Here is a 21,751-nt window from a genome sequence, read left to right on the forward strand (position 1 = left end):
TTAGTTAACTACTCTTACGGCTTTACTAAGAACTTTACCTTTTATAGTTTAGTTTCTTTAGCATCCGCAAAGGTTTAGTCTGCTAGAAAGAGGGTATTATTAGTTTAAAGTCTAATAATGCTAAGGCCGTTTAATGGGGTATATAAGAGGCAGGGGTTATAGGTCAACTATTCTATTTTAAGTTTACTAACGTAATGCTAGTAGTATATTTTAAACTAATAGTTTCCGGCTTCTAGTACTCCGTAAAGAGGTTTTACGACCTATAAAATTATTTCTAGTTATAGGTTAAGCTTATGGGGTGGTCGTATAAATATATACCTACTTAGGTAGGTATTGGACTACACGTAGGCTTATAAAATGTCCTATAAGTAAAAGGCTATGGGTTTAATTTACTATAATCCAGGCGTAAGTGTAAGTATAATCCATTAACTAACTCGTTAAATTGTAGGTAATTGTATAAGGACTAAACCCTTTCCCTAGTTATTATAAGCTTGTATAATAAGCATTAATTTCTTAAAGTCTTTATTAATACTAGGGTGCTTAATTTCGTTAATAAAGCGTAAGTTAAATATACGGACGCCTTACGGAACGTCTTTCTCTATTATAACCGCAAAGACGCCCTTTTTAAGTAGTCCATTAATCTCTTTGCGTTATAAGTCCGTAAAAGGGGTTTCCTATACTAGAACTAATATATTTATAGGCGGAGATTGCCTTACGGATATACCTGTGGAGGTTAAGTAATTCTCTATTATAGGGTTCTTACGGGGGCGTCCTCGGCCACGCTTTACGGTAGGTTTAATAGGTTTAGTAGGTTTCTAGGGGACCTCTAGGGTAGGTAAAGGTACTTCTAATTTATTTAATTTAGCGGGTATTTCTAGTTTACCTAATTCGGCGGGTGCTTCTAGTTCGTCTGGCTTAATATTATGGGTATTTTCGGACCAAAAATAGGGGTTTACGGACGTGCTTCTAAAGCTTGTTAGTCCGCTAGGGAGCTATATATAGCAGGTCTCGTCTTCTACAGCTAGTAGACGGTAAGGTCTAGTCTAATTACCGCTTTTACGCTATATAAGGACTTTAGAATTAAGCGGGAGGTTATATACTAAGGTTGTATTAGGTCCGTTACGGTAGTATAGAGCGTTATTAACAGTTTATTTAGCCCGTAATTTGACTATTTCGGCTATTGCCTTCCGTATTATAGCTGCTCGTTCCGTAATAGATAGGGTAAAAGGGCCTAGGTTACTTATCCTTAGGTAGGCTCTATAAACTAAGAGGGTAGGTACTAGCCCGTTAGGGCTAGCGGTGTTATTAATAGCTTTTACGGCCATCTATAAAGCCAGTTCCTTTTAAATATCCTTACACTCGTCCGTAATAATCTAGTAAGCTCTCCGTAGAGCTAAGTAAGCTTACTTAATAAGCCTAATAGACTAGTGCACCTTAATTGGAATGGCTTTTATTAAAATAGCTATAGCCGTAGCGTACTATTGGAATTCCTTACTAATAAAGTTTTTACTAGCGTTATAGGTAATATACTTAGGGGGTCTAACGTATATATTAATCTAGAAGGTCCGTAAAATGTCCTAAGTATATTTTATAAATATATTTTACAACTAACGGGCGGCTTAATAGCAGGTTGCCTTATTAATTATATATAATACTAGGCTGCCGTTAATATACATAATATCTACGTATATTAAGTAGTTAAAATTAAGGTCTTTATAAAGAGTAAACTTAAATTGGCCTAAGGAACGTCCATATTTCTAGCAGAAGGAGCAGTATTTAGTTAGGTAGTTAATTACCTTCTTATTAACGTTGTTATATCTAGAACGTTTAAGAACTCTATACAGCTTTTTAGCTAACGGGTAGCCAAAACGGCGGTACAGGAAGTAGATTTCCGTACTAGTGAGGTAGTATAGGTTATAGTCAAAAGATTCCTAAATATAGGTCTGTAAAGTCTCTCCCTATATAAGAAACGGGTGTCTAAATCGTCGTATAATTAGTAGGGTAATATTTTTACTTCTTAGGGCAGTTGCGGGGCTAATTAGGGTATCCGTAATATTGTTATAGTAAACCTATAGTCTATCTATATCCGCAAAGCAGAGTAGGAAAGGGGTGTCCGCTTTTACTATATAGAAGTTAACTAGGCTAATTAGAGTCTTAGCTTTAACTAATCTAATTAATACAGTTAAGCTAATGCTAAATTAGACGTTTACGGCCCCAGTTTATATAGTATTAATGTCCGTATTATTATTTATAGTGGTCTTATATATAAGGTATTATCCGTAACCTATAGTAGACTTCTTAGAGGCACCTATATCAATTATAACGCCGTAAAATTCTTTAGGGGTGTAGCGTTTAGTGGTAATATATGCAAATAGATCCTATTCGCGGTCCGTAATATCTATAATAGGTCTAATAGGTATACTTATAGGCTAGTTTTTAGGTGCAATTAAGTGTATAAAGGAGCAGTTAGCTAATACGGTCGTAATATTAAAGGCTTAGCCGTCCGTAAAAGGTCTAAAAGTAGTTAGGAACATCTCTAAGGTCTCCTATTCCTAAATATCTAAATTAAAGTTAATTATAAGGGCTTCTATTAACTTGTTAAGAGACTTCTCTACTTCCTCTCCTTTATAGTTTAAGATAAACTAGTTAATCTAATTGTTAAATCTCTTCTTAGACTTGTTACGTTCTTCCTAGGTATACCTTATATCGGTATTACCTGGGGGGTACTGCAATTGCAATATAAGGTAACTGGTTCTTTATTCATGTTCTTGTCTTATCTACTAAAAGAGAAAGAAAGGGGTAGTAAAGGTCGGGCTATCTATCGGGCCATAGGTGGTCGGGTGACCTACGCTACGCCATGCGGCCCCTAGCGCATACGCTCTGCGCGTAATACGATTTACAACCTCTACTTATATAGATACTGGCGACATTTACAAAAAGGAAGGAAGGGCTGACAACTAAGCATCCGTAGTCCTACCCGTTATCGTTAAAGTGGCAGTTAAGGAAGTCAATATCAACGGTAAGGTTAGGAGGGTTATTGTTATAGAGGTAGGTAGCACTCTTGCCCTTGTCGTTGCTACTCCTATTACTATTATTACCGTATCTTACTATACTAGGTTCTATACCCCTAGGTTCTGCACCACCAGTAAGTCTATAGGTAAAGGCGTTGTTATTTATAGACGTGACTATGTTCTTAGCGGTTTTAATTAGTATTGGTCCGTTTGAAGTCATAAAGTGCTTAATACCGTAGTCGTTGTAGAAGAGATTGCTGCTAGGAGTTGATATATTAAGTGCTATAGCTATTATATCCTTGTCAAAATTGTTATTAATATTATTATCCGCAAGGTACTGGTAGACACGTCTTTTAAATCCTTCTCTTACTTTATTACGTTCTTTTTTAGTATACCTAGTTAACTAACAGTTACCTTTCTTACATACAAAGCACGTCCTAGCGTTATTATTGCCGTAATAGTTATTTAATGAACTTAGTCAAGACGTCAATTGGTAGTAGCAACGGTTAGTAAAGAATACGTCGGTAGGCTATCCTATACCCTTAATCTTCTTATAAGTAATGATTAACGATTGTAGGCTGTTTATAAGGCCGGTAAGTGTAATAGGTGGGTTAGAGTAAGCTGCCTAGTAAGCAGCGATGTCTTAGTAAGCGATAATAAGCTTATTATAGAGGAAGTCGTTATTACGGAGGTTAGCGTTAAGACCATACTATAAGTGACGGAGGTCGTTAAGTAATAGCTATAGGCAGTCCTCTGTAGACTTGCCCTCACTCTTTATTATTACTATCTTAAGAGTTATAGCGTTCCACTTTATTAGAACTCTACGCTTATATTTTAGTCCTTTAAAGTAGTTACATATAGCGTTATAGATGCTATTAAAGGTGGTATAGGTTACCTTATTTTTATAGTAGAAGTTAAAAGTAATACTACGTAGCATTATTGGAAAGCCTTTAATCTTTGCCTTTTGTAGTATATTAACTCTATTATAAAGGTTGTTAAAAATTGTAAGCTTGCGGTTGAAGTTATTATCCTCTCTACTATACTTGCTTTCCTCTATATATATCTTTACTAAGGTTACTAAGTCTCTACTATAGGTAGTGGCTTTAGCTTCTATAGAAGGAGCTATAACGTTTATAGGGGGAGCCGTGACATTTATAGGCGAGGGAGGCTTGGTTGTAGGGAGGTTATTTAAGACAGCTGGGGTTAAGGTAGGTGTTGTTAAGGGAGTTAATAAACGTGATTTAAGACGGCGGTTAATAACGTATAAATTAAAGGGTCCTTTATTATTAATAAATAGCTTAATTTCTTTATCTAACTATTCTATAGGGTTGTCCTTATGGGCGACGTCGTATAGTGCTTATAGTGCTAACTTACTTTTCTTATTAGAGACCTATACTTTATTGCGTTAAAGTAGTTATTTAAGTCCCCTAATTTTAGACCTATTAGCGTCCTTAAATATCTATACTGTAAAGTTGTTAAAGTCCTCTTAGTATGCTTCCTATAGGTTTTTATCCTTAAAGTTATGCTTAGTATACTTATTAATTTTAAAGTTAATATAGTTGGTAATATCTTTTGCGGTAGTCTCGTCGGTTAGGGTGATCCTATTACCCTAGTTCAGATATTAGGTTTCTATGTCGGATATAACTAGTATAGATCGTGGCGTAGGTAGGGGGTACTACTAACGCTGCTAGGTTATAGGGTGTACTAGCGCTTAGTAAAGAGGTCGTACTAGGTATTAATTTGCGTGGTAGACGCGAACCGGATAAAGCCTTAGTAGGAGTTAGTTCTTTAAATTCCTAGGGCCTATACAGGAAGGGTTCTCCTTAGTAAACGCGACACGATTAACGGGCCTTGGTAGGAGCGATCGGGTATTATCTCTCTTTATAATAACACCGGGCTCTAATCTGTAATATTACTAATTAGTGTCAGTATTACCTGGGGGGTACTATAATTACAATATAAGGTAACTGGTTCTTTATTCGTATTCTTATCTTATCTACCAAAAGAGAAAGAAAGGGGTAGTAAAGGTCGGGCTATCTATCGGGCCGTAGGTGGTCGGGTGACCTACGCTACGCTATACGGCCCCTACCGTATACGCTCTACGCGTAATACAATTTATAACCTCTACTTGTACAGACACCTTATAAACTAATATTCTTCCTTACCGTATATAAAGTACTTCTAGCTAGTTCGTCTATAGGGGTATACTTTTATATAGGGGTTGCTGCGGGGGTTATAGGTAGGACTTAGTCGGTACGGGTGCTGTTAGCGGTAGCGGCGGTCCATAAAGTAGACGTCTAAGTTTATTTACGGATATTAAATATTTATAATAAAGGCTTAAGTACTGCCTAGTGGGTTTAAGGCTTTATACGTTATAATAGAGGACCGTAAATCATTAATAAGGCTAGCTATAGTATCTACAGGCTTATAATAGGCGTATTTATAAAGTTCTATTTCCTAGCAAGCCGTAATAAGTTTATTATACAGGAAGTCGTTTATTTAAAGCTTAATATTAAAACCATGCTATAGGTAGCGGAGGTCTTTAATAAGGATTTGCAGGCACTCTATAGTCGATTTTTTAGTATTCTTGTCTATTACGGTCCATAACTTAGTTATATTCCATTAGGTAAGGATATTACACTTATATTCCGGTCCTTTAAAGTAGTTACGTATAGCTTCGCATAGCTTATTAAAGGGAACACTAAGGGGGTTACTCTTAAGATTAGTATAGTAGTGGTTAAGTGCTAGGCCGCGCAGTATAGTAAAGTAGGCTTAGCTAAACTCCTATTTAGGAATATCGGCCTTCTAATAGAGGTCTATAAAGATAGTCAGTTTAAAGTTAAAGTTATTATTTTTACCGCTATACTTAGATTCGTCGGTATAGAGCTTAGCTAGGTTAGCTAGCTCCTTACCATAGGTCTTTACTTAGGTAGTTTATAGATTTATAACTTAAGTAACGGAAGTGTTTTAGTCCGTATTTTAGTTTATAGGGGTATTATAGTCCGTAATTTGGGTTACGGGGGTATTACGGTCCGTAACTTAAGTACTAGGTATACTTTAGTTAGTAAGATTAATTCTAAAACTGCTTAGGTTTATAGGACAAATTTAGTTAAGTAGGTTAGGTATAAGGCTAGTAATCCCATTAAGTTTAGAAAAAGTAAAGAGTTCTTTAGTAGCTTTAACCTAGTCTAGGATTTCCTCTTTAGTCCACTCTATTTAGTTCTCTTTATATAATGTATTATATAGAGACTATATAATAATAACCTACTTATCTTTTTTAACCCATATACCTTAATTATAAAGGAAGGTTTATAGGTTGTGGATAATTATAAGTTTATAGGTCTTAAAGATAGCTTCCATAAAGTCCATAAAGTCTTCTTTATACTGTTTCTATATATTATTATTTAGCCATCAAAATCGGACTCTACACCTATACGTGGTAACGGCTACAAACCTAGTCTTCAAAGTTCAGATCCAGAGCCAACGCAGAGACGTCGCACAGCGTGCGGACAGGACCTGGTGGTAGTTGTGGGCGTTAAGGGCGGTGGTGAAAAGTTTTTAGATAGTGAGATCTTGAAAACCACTACTGTTAGCTCTCTACAATACGACGACTACTACACTATTCTATCCAGGGCACCTATACAATCTAATATAGATGTACAGTTTTCGATAGCATCCCCCAACCCCCAGTAGAAAGCATTGACAACCTTATATCAACGGATAAACAAGCGCGAATAAACAAACGAGTAAATATACGGCCCCTCCCAACCCCTAAGGCGATCGCCCGCGGAGCATGCGGTCACTCGCTGTACTGCTATAATACTACTGAAAGCGGCAGCTAGATAACCCCGTACGGTTTTCCTTATCTCCTCTCAACAGAGTAATGCCCTTAGAGAGGGCCTAGTGACTAGGGCCTAGGTATAAAAGATACCCAAATACACACACACACATCCCGCTTTTATTTTTTAGTTTTAGGATAGTAGAACAGATAAATCCCCCTTACGCCTTCGATAGGCCTTAAGGGGGGGGGAGGTATAGCGCATATAGCAATAGTTAATAAGAGACAGCATATAGGGGGTAGTTAAGATACAGGGCACAACTATAAGCGTATAGCAATCAATCGGCAAGGCCTAGCTAGGACATAGTAAACCCTAGCTTTAGATAAGCTAAAGAAGGAAGCAGTAGTTCCTAAGGAGTTTAAAACATCCAAGGAGGAGGACGAGCTGTAGGCCCGTAGGGCCGCTACTCGTACAGGCATAGCAATTCGGGGTTTTTTATCCTACTGAGGTAGCTTATAGGGTTTTTCCTCCCCCAATATATCAGGGGTTTTCTTCTTATAAATTTATAAGTTTCCCCTGTATACGGAGTAGTCTGCGTAGGCCATATAGGATCCGTATTAGACGTTAAGCAATAAACAAATAATAATAATATTATTTATAAAATTATAATATCTATATTTAAGGATTTTAAATTTAATATAGTTATTAACGTTATTTGCGGACATAAGGTTAACTCCCTAGCTCTACTTCTTTTAGCCTTTATTAACTTACTTATTAATATCTGCCATACTATATAGTATAGTATAGTACGTAGCAGGTGGTAGAGGTCTTATAGAGTCCGTAAGGGCGGTTAGCAGGTCCGTAACAGTTCGCGGAAGGGTAAGAGGTCTCCATAATAGTCCGTAAAGGTAATTAATAGGTCCGTAACACTTTATAGGAGGGTAAGAGGTCTCTATAAGGGGTCTAAAGAGAGGTTAGGGGTATTAAAGGAGGGTGTAGTAGAAATAGGGGTTTAAGGTTTAAGGGTAAGGGGTTCTGTATAGGTCTGTATTCGCGTTTATAAACTTCCAGTAAACCGTACTAAGACTTAAATAAGTATATAGAGTTAGTAATAGGTCTATAATCCCCAACTTCCAACCTTCTAGTAGGTTATACTAGGATTAAATAGGTAGTCGCTGTTATATATCGCTTGGGGGGAGGTATTAAGTAATTGCTAATCTATACGCGCTTACTAATTAGTATTTATACCAACTTAATAGTATAAGTGAGTTATATCCCGGGGCACGAAATACATATAGTATCGTATACTCTTTAGGATAGTAATAACTATCAATTGTATAAAGCAGACTACGTAGTCTATATACTAATACGCCTTCCCTCTAATTAGTTAGTGCTTTAGAAGTGCACTAGACGCGTAAGCGGGTAGTTGGTGCACCAAACGCGTAAACGCGTACTCGGCGTACCAAACGCATAAGCACGCGGTTAGTATAACAGGTGCTATAATTATACAATTATACTTATTAAAATTAATAAATCTACTATTAAACCTTTTTATATTAATTACTATCTATTAGATAAAACCTAAGTAAATAGTTATATAGCTATAAGGTATAAGTGACCTAGGGTAATTTAGAAATAACTCGCCTATAAGGTATATACGTTATATATATATAAAAAAAGCCCTTTTTTACCTTATACTTAGACTCCTCTTTTCCCTTAAAGATTTATCTATTTATATAATATACCCTATTATTCTATTAATTGGACTCCTTATATATATCCTTACCTTATACTATCTATTTATTTCTTTATAATCTCCTTAATATTAAGGAATAGTAAAGGGCTTTATTTTTAATTACCTTAAAGAGTAAAATAATATATAAGCAGTAGTAAAAGCGTTAACTATATATAATAAACTTCTAATTATAGTAAAAGAATCTAAAATTAAATTTAGAGACCCTACTATAAAAGGGCTATTACTACTATTAATAATAGCGTATATAAAGTAAAAGTTAAAAAAAGTTATAATTATCTTCTAATAATTATATTAAAAAAAACCTGTCTAAATAAGGTTCTATAATATAGTAGACACGGTTACTTATAACTAATTAGGTTAACCACGTAAGCTAAGCAAGCTTAGGAGATCCACTAAATTCCACCTATAGAAGTAAAGAAAAGAAAAGCAAGAAATTAATTAAGACTAAAACCCCCCCTACCGTGATCTAAACACTAATTAGTGCCGTATAGATTAGTAAGGTATAATAAAAAGAGGCACTATCTAATTCTCTAGACCTCTTGTCAAAGGCTAAGAATTAAGCTACTGCTTGCTAAGCCTAAAGGCCAGTTTATAAGGTTCCTCGCGCTTTTAACCTACGTCTATTACGCCTTTAGAACAACTAGTTTATAGTTATTTCTACGCTTCTAGTCTAACTGTTAAATTAACTACGGAACTAAAAGATGGCTACCTCCGCGATAAATATTAAAAAATCTACCTCCGCGATAGATACCGAAAAATAGGAGACTGGAATTAACGCGACCGTAACTAACATTAAGGAAGTTAAAGCATTCGTTAATTGGCGCTTATCAATATATAAGGAGAATAGATGGAAGGGATTTGACCTATAGGAGAGCTTTATTAACAATTTTAAGTTATTTATAAGGGATATACTTAATAACCTTAGCAAGGATTAATTAAAGAAGATCAGGGATTACCTCCGTAAAAATAGCGTATACGTACGGAAAGAGGCAAGGAAGTTAATTACAGACGGCCTCTTAGGAACTATTCTCGAACCAACTCCCTTAAAATGGCCTACTAACGACCCTACTGACGACCCTACCGACGGCCCTACTGACGGCCCTACTGACGACCCTACCGACGACCCTACCTTAGATCTACTATTACTATCAACTGCTCCCGTTCAAATTATTTAGCCAACCCCAGCAACTACCCCCCGGACTCTAGCATAAATCACCTAAGCTATAGACCAGCTTGCCCTATAAGGAAGCTTCAAAAGAGAGATCACTAACTTAGCTAAGCTCTATATAGACGAAGTTAAATACTTTAGCAAACAAGATAACTTCGATTTTAAGTTTAAGATCTTCTAAAACTACTGCCTCCGAGCCGGCGTCCCTAAGCAGGCCTATATCATTACTATTCCAACTATACTCCGCGGCCTTACTCTTAAATATTACTTCACCTACCTTAAAGATCTTAACCTCCTTAAGAACGTATATATAGGCCTTAAATTATACTTTGAAGGCAACGAATACAAATGTAATATCCTATTAAAGTGGAATGCAATTACGCTTAAATAAGTTACTACTTAAAAAGGACTTAATATAGGCCAAGCATTTTAGATATTAATTAATAAGATATGGTAGCTACAATATAGGTTAGCAAAGGACCTCTAAAACGACACGATATTCTATAATAAGCTCCTTACTATATACCAAGACATACCAGCCTATAAACCAGCCTACTTTTAACCCGCTACTACCCTTACCGGCCTTATTAGCGATATTAAATCCTTAATCGTAACGTACGGTAAACAAGAACTAGAGATTAAATTATTTTATACCGACCGATAATACCACTCCTCTAACCGACAATATTACCCCCCTAATCGTCAATACCGTAATAAGGGTAAAAAGTGCTTTATATGCAGTAAATCGGGATATTAGTCTACGAACCATATAAAGGAAGAAAGGGACTAAAGAATACGTTAATACATCTCCAATTTTAAGGGCAGTAACGGCGATACTAATAATAACGACGATAACTAAGGGGATACCTCTAACTTCTATCTTAATATAGAACCCTATCCTAGCTATTACGGCGACCCTAAGGCAGAGGCGTTTTAGACCGAGTTTGTAAAGGGAGAGGGATAGAGACTACGGACTTATTTACTAGTATTATTTTATTCTCTCTCTTATTTCCTAGTTATTACCAGTGTCTAAATAAGGTTCTATAATATAGTAGACACAGTTACTTATAACTAATTGGGTTAACTATATAAGCTAAGCGAGCTCAGGAGATCCACCAAATTCCACCTATAGAAGTAGAGAAAAGAAAAGTAAGAAATCAATTAAGACTAAAAACCCCCCCCTACCGTGATCCGAACAAAACCCTTTATAGTAATTACTTTTAATATTAGTATATATTATAGGACTTACCTATTCTTATATTCCTACCCATACTTATACTTATCCTGTAATACTTATATATATACTATAATAGCCTTTATATTTTAACTATATCTACCTAAACCTATTTTATTTCCTAGTTAAACGTCTTAATCTATTACGCGTTAATATACTTAGTATAGTTAATAGTTAGTAATAAAATTTATTTATAACTACTTAGTTAATCTATAATAGTTAGTAATAAAAGAAGTAGATAAATTTAAATAAAATTAAAAGCTAATAAAGTTAGCTAGTTTTAAAATATAAAAATAGTATAAGCTAAAGGACAATAAAAAGATAATAAATTAAATAATAATCTAGCTATATACTAAATTTAGAGATACTATATTTTTTAAGCTTAAAGAAGTTTATAATACTAATTGTTAGATAATAAAGTTACCTCGCCTATATATATTGTTCCATATCGCTATACCTAGCATCTTACTAGTTACTTACTTACCTTTTAGGGTTATACTATAGCTAGGTAGTATAGAGCCTATTACCTTATACTAATATAGAGTAGAAATTAAAAAATTCTTATTTTATACTATTTAGAACTAGTTTAAAGCTTAATATATAATAGTTATAGTTTATAAAGTTTTATAAAGAAGGTAAGTTTACTATATAATTTCTTAATTAAAGAAATAGATATAGTAATAGAGATTTATAACTAAGTAAAAGATAAAAAATAAAAAAAATCTAGAAAATCTATTTTAATAACCCTACATTTTAATAATACTTAGTAAACCTTACAGGTAATAGTAAGGGAGGCCGTGTTCTCCATTATTAAATATAGCGCGCCTATAGTAAACATCGGGGATCGGGCCTATCGGGGCACCGGTGGTGGCTTGCGCACGGTATCTGGGCATTCTGCACTTCAGAAACTCCCCAATAAAGAGTACATGTTCCAAATCTATCCGTCGTTAGTCCTGCGGCTTTACTTGCCGGTAACAGCAAGCGTCATCGCTGTCGTCGATGCCAAAAACGACATTACACGCCTACAAGGCGAGATCAAGAGCTTGGAAAATGTGCTAGGAGAAGCTGCTCGACGGTCCGGATAGCGATGTTATTATAAGCCGTTCAAAGGTTCGTGCCACCCACTCGTACCGCAAGATGAATCTACCTTCACTTAGTACAATCGATACCCTCCATCTTTCTAGTGCAAGCAGAGCATGGTTGAACTCAAACACAGAAACGGCTTAATTGCACTGGCAGGTTTAGTATTGGTGCAGAAGAATGAAAAGAAAGAGCGAGTTGGGTGGCTGCTCAGCTGGGCTTGCCAATATCGGACACCGTGTCACAGTGTGCTCGAGCTGAAGGTCACTGATCGAAGTGAGCGAGATCAACAAGCAACCTTCTGGTGGATCCTGATGCTGCGATCATGCCGGAATCCATTCGAAGCTGTAGTCCTTCTAAAAGCTCGTGGCTCTTCACGCTGGGTGATCGGAGATGCTCTTCACCTCATCATAATGTCCATTGCCACGTTGATATTATTGGCACAGTCGCTTTCAAAACGGCTTCCCCTGTTGGAATTCTACCCCGCTTGTCCTGTGAGCTCTTGGCACTCACCTTACCATACCCAGTTAAGCGCAAATAATAAGTCTAGAGTTAACCATTTGACAGGCCGAAGTGTGCAGCTGAGGATCCACCTGAGCGGATAGCTAGAGCTGGAGCAGTTGAAGTTGGTTTTGGGTTCGATATGTTCAGGCCGCTTCAGCTCGCAGCTGCAACGAGAGGTCTAGCCCCTTCGAAATCCTTGGCTCTCTTCGTGCCCAGCCTTAATATAGTAAGCGCTAAAATGCACAATCCCTGCACGGGGCAGCCTCAGCTCAAAATATAAGATTACGTGGTCAACCGAGCCTAAATCACTTATCCTACTATATAACTTACCTCTTAGCTCTAAAATAGAACCAACTATTATAGGTAACTAGNTATAACATATTTATAACGTATTTNGAATATANTNTAATTTAAATAGATTTATCTAATTATTACTAACTACTAGATTTCTTTAATAATAATAAAAATAGATCTAAAATTAATTTAAAAGATAGTACTCTTAGTTTAGTAAATAGTATACTTTAAGAGAGTTAAATAAAGTCGTAATATTAGATTAAAGTAAGTTTTTAACGTATTTTAAATACGCTTTAATTTAGTTTTAAATATATTTAATGTAAAGTTCCTTATATTATATTACAAAGTAAGATATAAATAAAAGGTTTAATTAATAGAATAATAGAGTATATTGCGAGAATAGACAAATCCTTAAGGAAAATGAGGTATCTAGCTACGAGGTAAGGAAGGGGTTTCCCTAAGTATGTGTAGCGTTGTAACGGGACTAGCCCAGTTACAGTAGGAATGTCTCGGTGAAACACTCGACAGATGAATTCCGACGCTTTGACCGAATTCTGCCAGATTAATCGAATTCTACCGAAGTCCGTCGAAGACCGCGTGCGCACGTGCGCACGCATCGACCACCAAGCCCCTAACTATTTAATTATATAATTCTCTTGTTATTCCTTTCTCTTCTTCTCAGATAGTAACCGTCCAGGCCCTTTTTATAGCCTTCCCTCTGTATTCTATCGCTACGCTAAAATATACGCGTTTTAGAAGGCGAGCTAAATTAGCGCTTTGCTACCTAGGTCTATAGTCTTTCTTATAACCCTACTCTTACTAGCCGTATCTAGCTGCCTGCCGGTATTACCTAGTTTACCAGCCTATAGCCTTTTATTAACTTTATTTACCCTCCCGCTCTTTTATAGTAGGTATATACTAATCTCTATACATTTTATAGCCGTACTGTCTTAACTATCCGTAACAATACCGTTACTGCTATTAATAATACTATTCTCCACTCCCTTAATAGCCCTAAGTCCGTTTTTTACTCTATAGATACTATAAAATAGAACAATCCGAATACTAATAATACTTTCCCCTTAAAGCTTTTATAGAGCTTTAACCATATAGGCCTTCTTCCCGCATAGCTCTATCTTAAGGTTAGCGCTCTAATAATCCTTTTACGGAACCTATATCTTAAAGAGGGTCTCTATAACAGTACCCATATAGTTTTTATCTAGATAAGCCGCCGCTATTTTAAAGCCTATATTTTTACTGGCACCTTCACTAACTAGCTATAGGTTATCCCGTAAATTAAGCTATCTTCTATAAAAGGCAAGCTGCTGTTTATTATTAGTCGACGGCAGTTTCCTATCCGTTTATCTTTTGCGATGACCGTAAATAAGTTATAAGGTTAGTCTTTTAACTTTATAGGCGTTAATTTACGGATACTGGTTTTTATATATAGTTAGCTCTATATTACACTATCTTGGGTTACTACCATAAATAGTATTTTAGTACTACTTCCCCAAAATTAAATAGAAACGGACAATATTATATATCTAGAAGTTTTACTTTTATAATATAGTAGTAATAGTAGTGGTAGCGGTAGTAGTAGTAGTGGGAGTAGAAGTAGGAGTAGAAGTAGGAGCGGCAGCAGTAACGGTGGTAGTGGTAATAGTAGTAATAGTAGTGCTAGTACTATTGCTTAAAGAAGAAGATAACGACTACAACGATGTAAATAGCTATTATTAATATACATTACGTGATTAATTATGTAAATTATATAAAGGCCACCTAAGTTAAAATAGCGAAAGGCCACCTAAGTCGAGACAGCGAGACGCCACCTCGCGTAGCGAGGTGGTAGATTGGATTTCCTCCTGGTAAGTATATACTCTACTACTAGTTTATTACTATAGATTGGCTTCTTAATTATATCTATAATGCCTAGATTAACTTTTAAGAGCTTTACGTTAAATTTAACGACTATAAAAAATATATCTATTTTAAGGCAGCGGACTACGCGTTATAGGAGGAGTATAAGAAGTACTATAAGCTTATAGACGACAGCGCCGTATACTACGCTACGTAAGTGCTTTTATTAAATAGGAAGCAATAGCAGTTTTACTAGAGATTTAATTATAATAAGAATAAGAATAAGATAAACTAGCTTAGTAATAATTCTAAGGATCTAGAGAATCGAGGAATTTAAGGCTTAGTGGAGGGCCTTTAGCTAAAAGAGTATAAGGATAAGTATAGCACTTTTATAGTTATTAAGCTTCTACTCCTAATACGCTTTATATATAGTAAGACGTTTAATAGTCTAAAAGTCTAGAAGTAGATTAAATTGGTACCTTTTAGTAGAACTAATATCTACTAAACCTATATTAAAAGCGACCTTAAAGAAGCCGATAATCCTTTAGCTTACTAGAATAGCCTCTACCTTTTATAGCTCGATTTCGCTCGATTAGCCCTTAATATGCTAGCTATACTATTAATAAGCGCCGAATGCGAACGCGTATTTAGTTTCTTTAAATATTTTATTACTAACTCCTAAAACCGCCTTAAAGTCGATATTCTTAAAGTAAATAAGTCCGTAAGTCCTAATTTAAACACCTTTATATAAAGGCCGTTATAAAAGGCGTAGATTCTAACTTAATAAGTAATATAAGGAAGAAGCTAATATTAAGGCTGCTATTAAAGTAGAGGCTTAAGTAGAAGGCGACGAGGTAATAAGTATATAATTTTTAATTCTTAATTAATGTATAATACGGTCCTAATTAAGGTCTATATAGACAAAGACTGCTAAGTAAGGTATAAAAAGCCTTTAAGGGAGATGTAAGAGGTAATATAGTAGTATATAGCCCTTTAGATAGTATCTGTGCTATATTAACGGAAGGAAAAATACTATTAGGTTACTGCTTGAAGACTTAGTCTTATAATCGCCTATCTTATCCTATCTACTATTCGTACTATACTTTTACTCGTTTATAGATTACTGTAAAATTGATATATACTTACCCTTGGTCTTTTAAATCTCCACCGTATATATATATACGCATCGCTAACGGCCCCCTACTTATAGTATAATCTGGTCCTATATAACCTTCTACCCTAAAGGAATAGTAGGATAAAGTAGGTGTCTTATCCTAGGGCCCTAACTTAGGTCCCCTATTCTAGCTAAGAATAGAAAAAGATAATAAAATACCGCGCATTTAGTAAATCTAGGCTATTAGGTAGGGTAGTATAAAAGGTAGGTAGATAAGAGGCTTATTATAAATCTCCGCCTATAAGACGTATGTGTGGTTCGGTTGCCGTGCTATATATAGGTACCGTGTACTATAATATATGCCGTACGGGAGGAAGGGAAGACGCCGGAGGTAGTTACTATAGTTTAAGCAACGGTGTACGTAGAAGGCGTAATAGCTATATTTAAGCCTATTTTTGAAATCGGTTTTAAGACAAATTCTAAAACCGGTCCAAACCGTGTAGGCACAGGTCGACAGAATCACTTAAAATTCCGACGATCTGCTTTGTGAACTTATCTTCAAACGGATTCTTTCTATTATCAAGGATCAAGATTGCTATTCCATAAAAAATTGTAGGGCTGAACAAGAACTACCTACCTACTAGTTACTAATATAGCAAAGCAAATGCAGATCTAGGAAGCTAGCATACACACATTACATGGAAAAACAAAATGCTAATATTGTAACAAAAATTATCCAATAGGCAATCCACGGGATGGTTATCCAGGACCAGAACACACAGCATCAAGCATTCGTTACCGCCACAATCTTGCACTAACCGCCCGATAACCATAAACACTCAATGCTCCAATTCCCACTACCACCGGTGTCAGCACCACTATCGCACCTGCTACAAAGCCCTGCTCAAAGAACCCCAAGCCCCCGCCGAGTGGCCGTTCCTTGCCCTTTGGCAGCGCGGCCACATCACGCTCTTCCAACTGTCGAAGGACTTTTGGGTCTGTAGCTCGTAGCAGCGTACCCAAGAGCGCAGACTCAGGGGGAGGTGTTACGTAATGAGGGCGAGGCTGGCTGAAGAGGGTGACTGGGTAACGGGGAACAGACTTGGTCGGATGATTAAGCGGAGCGGCAGGGCCAACTGTGTTGTTTATGGATGGTTAGCCAGACAAATATATGGACATTCATTAATATGGAAGTAAAATTAGAGTAAGCAAGAGAAAGGAGACAAACCTAGAATTTCGGTAGGGATGTGGTTGATGAAGGCGGTGCGGGAGTAAATGAATTGACTTAGGTAATTTGCGGAACCAGGAGCGGCAAAGACATAAGACGCAAGGAGGGTCGCATTGTTGCTGAAGAAACCGAACGGTTAGCTATGGAAGTGGCTTTGGAAATGGAAGTGATCAGTACCTGTTAGCAAGATCGATAGCATCATCTAGGCTGCTCACAGCAAACACTAGGAGACAGCACTGGCTGATTTTACTCTGTAGTACGGAAGAGCTTCTGGTGTCACTTTAGCGCTGTATTGCTTCATTATAGTAGTAGTGAACATACCTCTTCTTAACATCCATGATAGCACCATTGGAGCCGGAAGTAACAACTCGAACTCCATCCTCACCTTGAATTTCCTTGGGGAGGTTGCCAGAGCCCTGACCTTGAAAGCGGGTTAGTTTTCCATTTTCTATTACGTTGCTATCCCGTCCTGTAAGAAACCCTATAGAGTGTTGGACCACGGCATCTAAGAAATTTTTCTTGACGAACTCGTTTACCAGTACTATATCAGGAGCATATGGGGATTTGCCACTAAAGCTGAATCGAGCTGTGACCAAGGCCTTGGCGGCTTCTTGCAAGTTTGCCGTCCTATCGACAATAGCAACAACTCGCTCGCCTGCTGGTGAGACTATCTGGTTGATTCGAGGAGGTTCTTTGGTCTCTGGTTGGAACACTTCAATGCACTGATTTAAAAATTCGGCGTTGGTTGGCTTGCTATCTGCTACATCAAAGATGTCTGCATCCAAAGCAGCTCGCAGAAGCTTTCGCAGCAGGCCAAATAGTTCGCGAAGGTTGTTTTCAAGCTATATTTCACAGGTAAGCGAAAGGATATTCTCAAAATCCCAGCCGTGAATTTTACCAGAACGATGACGCAATTGCCCGCAGCAATAGCAGCGCCAAGAGGAGAAATGACGGAAAAGAACAAAGTGTGCAACGTGGGTACAATGTATACTATCCCAGCTTGCTCCCTTCGATCAGGCGCATCTACCCCACGTGCAATACGGTACTCATTCTCAAGTGCGCTTGCTGGATCCAGCGAGGAATACTGCTCTTTCAGACCTGAAAGTGCCAAGTGGTACTCTATGGCTGCTTCAGTTTGGGTATTGCCAGAGTCGCGGACGATGGCGTTTCGAATAGCTTGTGCGTGCTGCGCGAGGCTATCGTGAAGCTGTTCGAGTTGGCTGCGACGATGGTGAATGTTCGAAAGACGTCCGTCGATCGCTGCGGCTCTGATCCGAGGGAATGGTTTCGTCGAACTCATAGCGAATGATAGATGACGAATATCTATCACAACTCAGGTAAAGGAGTTCATGTTCCTCCATTTCACGCGACATATTTACATTTGTTTGATTGAAGCCGAGTCGTGATGTTGTAGCGCAAGGGTGTTACCCGCCCTCCTCCACATAGCCCGATAAGTGGGGGGTCAACGAAACCGAGAACGCTCACCATCCCAGCGTGAACACCTCGAAACCTAGGTAGGCGGTAGGCGGTAGGCGATAGGCGGTAGGGTAGTGATCGACTTCATACTTCTGTGTTTCCGTCCTTCTCATAGAATTTCTCATTTTACATCATCCAGCATGTCTGTTACCACAACGCGAAACGCAGTAACCTACAATACTCTCTCTGTGCTCGTAGATTACGAATTACACCACTCCGGCACCTCGGATCCCGCACCCGCTCCGAACTCTCATCCAGCGCCAGCTTCTCAGAACCCACCTGAATGGCCGACAGACCATCGGCGTGTGCCAAACTGTAGACCTATCAATAGAGATTTGGATCAGTCACAGCGGCGTATATATAACAACAATGGGGAGTGGGCCTTCATTACTGTCATGTTGAGAGGAGTTTGGTTGAATGCGGTGAGTGGTGTTGCTTTAGTGCCCGGCTACTAAATACATACTTATAATAAGGGGGTGAAAAACAGACTGCTTCACAACTTTGGAGAGCTATAGGTGGAAAATTTAATGACAGAATCTTTCGGTACAAAGTTGGAGGCGAGTGGTAGTCCATTTCAATAAAGATATAATGCCTCCGGTTACTTGAAAGCAGCATGGACAGGTTGGATTAGTGTACTATCCGGACAAAGTATTGTAGGAACTAGAAGATTCTGAGGAAGGTGCAAGGGCATGACCCGAAATTTTCTGGTTGAGAAAGAGATTCGATGTCTTGCACAGGGATGCAAATATATTATACTTATGCAGCATTTAAAGGCACCCCGCTACAAAGAATTGAGCCTCCATAGAGCACTTGTAATTGAAGCTTTATTGATGAAGTCCTTTCGCAAGGTAGGTGGAAATGGGAGGTGATGAGGAATCCCTTGGCGAAAGCCCAAGACCGCTTATTGTGGTTTGCAAAAGTGTTGCGAAAATCAAATTAAACGAGCCACGCACACACAACATCGACTTTTGGTGAGTTTACCATACAAATCGTATGCCTGCCACGCCTGCACGTATTAGTTTTACTTCTAAAATAGTGAGGTTTTATATTTATATTATATCATCTATCTAGGTTAATTTTTAAGTGTTGTAGGCGCTATGGTAGCCTATAAGAGCCTCTGGAAATAAGCCGCCAGTTAATCTACATAAGGTTCTCAACCAATTAAGCGGAATACTATTACTTAACCTGTTTATGTGGGCCTACGTATAGTTCTAGCGCGCTATTCGCCTCCGCAGCCCGAGGACGTTGAGGAAGAAGAAGAGGAGGAGGAGGAGGAGGAGGTAGTGGAGGAAGAGGTAGAGTTAGAGTCGTAGGAGTTGGATGAGGACTTAGATGAGGAAGACGATGAGGATAAGAATACAGAGCTAGTTAATCTAATTATTGAGCGGGAGCCTTGTAAGCCTCTGGAGGAAGAGAAAGGCTTTTAAACGGCTAGTGGGCGTATAGTTTGTTTAATTAGAGGAGCTATAGAAGCTCTTATAGCTGCTAGAGTTACCTAATCTGCTAAGGCTACTAAAGTCTCTAAGTTAAATTGGTGTACTTAGAAGCCTGCTAGGCGTTTAAGCTAGAATAGTTTAAATCTAAAGTTGACATCTAGGAAGAAGCCCAAAGCTATTAAGCCTTTAAGGCCTCTGCCGAGACGTAAAAATACACCCGATTAAGTTATTAGCGTAGATTTAAGCTTACTAACTCCCTTAGAGCCCGATATAGTATAGATATACTATATGGTAATTTGGAAAGCTTGCGTAGTAGAGGTAGATCTTGCTTTAACTTCCGCGCAGCGTATTATAGGTGGAGAGCTTCTTACTAAAATTAACTGCTAGGTTAATGAAGTTAAAGCTAATTATTTAAGCAGATCCTTTAAGGATAAGTACTCTATTAGGGCGGCCGCTTCCTATAATTGTATAATGGCTCGCGATATTGTCCTACAAGATATTTATACTAAAGTACACGTTTATAAGCTTAATGATATTATAAGGACCTAGCATATAAATAAGAAGAAAGGACTACGTATAGAAGTAGTAGTTATATTAACTAAGACGCCCCCACCTGCTTTAGAATATACCTCTCCTTATACTTCTAGTATTACCTTACCGGCTAGTACGCAGATAAGCGCGTATTTGTTAAATATTCTCGACCTAGGTGCATCTAATATACCTAAGAAGAAGAAGGGTAATATAAGTACAACTGTTACCTAACGTCTTGCCTTACCTAAAAGCATCTTAGTAGAGGTCCTTTTAGGTAATCTAGCTCCTTTAGTAGCCTTTTAGTAGCTTTATACTATAAAAATATATACTAATAGTAGGGGGACCTACTAGGTAAATAGGAACCCAGAGCTTCCTTATTTTTACTATCTAGTTAACTACCTTATAATAAGGGCGTAGGGTAATTAAATTAAGGATGGTAAAGCTACCAAGGAAGAACCTCCTGCTACTATTGCTGTTTATCTTTTAGTTAAGAATGGAGCTATGGGGGGGGGGGGGTGGGGAGNGGGGGGNGGCGGGCGCATGGCCTAGGAGGATATTTTTAATTAGGAGTTAATTATGGCTATTATCCTACCTAAGGCTAATATGCCCCCCCCCTATAGGACCCCCCCTTAACTACTATACTAATACTAGAGGTGTGAGGTGATAAGCTCCGCACCACTTAGCCACACAAACCTACAAAAGGTAAGCAAGTGACTGGCTTGATGCCAGACACGGCTGTGCGGAACAATACATATAGGCGAGGTGACTTCGTTACCTGACAATGCATCCCTCCTAATGGCGACTGTCCACAGGCGCAATTCCCTGTCCCGTGGTGAGGCTCAGGAGCGCGGCTCAGTGCCGAGCTACGGTTGCAATGCCGGCTCGCGGATCGTGCGATCGTCGCGCCCAATATATTGGACCCCCAGCAGCTACAGCACGGCGCCCGAAGAGGCCGCCTCGCGCTTTAGTTGTAGACCGGCATAGGCTGTCCCTGAGTTAGCCTGGGGTTCGAACGAGGTTTGAACCCACGAGGCCCCGGGTATTAAGCCAGTTACTATATGAGGTAATAAGCTCCGCACCACTCAGCTATATAAACCTACAAAAGGTAAGCAAGTGACTGGCTTAATGCCAGACACGGCTGTGCGGAACAATATATATAGGCAAGGTGACTTCGTTACCTGACAAGAGGATAATAGAACTTATTTTAAACACCTTAGTAACTACCTTAACTACCTTTAGTAGCTCCGGCTTTAGTAGGTACCCTATTACCACTAGCGCCGCTA

At 38.1% G+C, this 21,751-nt stretch overlaps 2 protein-coding genes across 2 annotated transcripts; one reads left to right on the plus strand and one right to left on the minus strand.

Moving 5' to 3' along the window:
• Positions 1 to 16,553: 16,553 nt before the first annotated feature.
• Positions 16,554 to 18,325, minus strand: K441DRAFT_600290 (ALDH-like protein; the record flags this gene model as incomplete). Its single annotated transcript, XM_067645190.1, has 5 exons — positions 16,554 to 16,933; positions 17,026 to 17,144; positions 17,203 to 17,295; positions 17,347 to 17,867; positions 17,924 to 18,325. The coding sequence occupies 5 exons, from the start codon at positions 18,323 to 18,325 to the stop codon at positions 16,593 to 16,595; spliced, it is 1,476 nt and encodes a 491-aa protein (XP_067510609.1). The 3' UTR covers positions 16,554 to 16,592.
• Positions 18,326 to 18,542: 217 nt separating this feature from the next.
• K441DRAFT_600293 (uncharacterized protein) lies at positions 18,543 to 19,263 on the plus strand. Its single transcript, XM_067645191.1, has 2 exons — positions 18,543 to 18,923; positions 18,989 to 19,263. Exons 1-2 carry the CDS (start codon positions 18,642 to 18,644, stop codon positions 19,067 to 19,069), a joined length of 363 nt encoding a protein of 120 aa, XP_067510610.1. The 5' UTR covers positions 18,543 to 18,641; the 3' UTR covers positions 19,070 to 19,263.
• Positions 19,264 to 21,751: the final 2,488 nt, after the last annotated feature.

This window comes from Cenococcum geophilum (assembly GCF_001692895.1).
Source record: "Cenococcum geophilum 1.58 unplaced genomic scaffold K441scaffold_1, whole genome shotgun sequence".
Classification (NCBI taxonomy): domain Eukaryota; kingdom Fungi; phylum Ascomycota; class Dothideomycetes; order Gloniales; family Gloniaceae; genus Cenococcum; species Cenococcum geophilum.

Excerpts from the sequence above, each read along its gene's own strand:
- K441DRAFT_600293 (XM_067645191.1), top strand. The coding sequence starts at position 18,642 with ATGTCTGTTACCACAACGCGAAACGCAGTAACCTACAATACTCTCTCT. Across the intron at positions 18,924-18,988 it reads GAGGAGTTTGGTTGAATGCG|ACTGCTTCACAACTTTGGAG; the intron begins GTGAGTGGTGTT and ends GGTGAAAAACAG.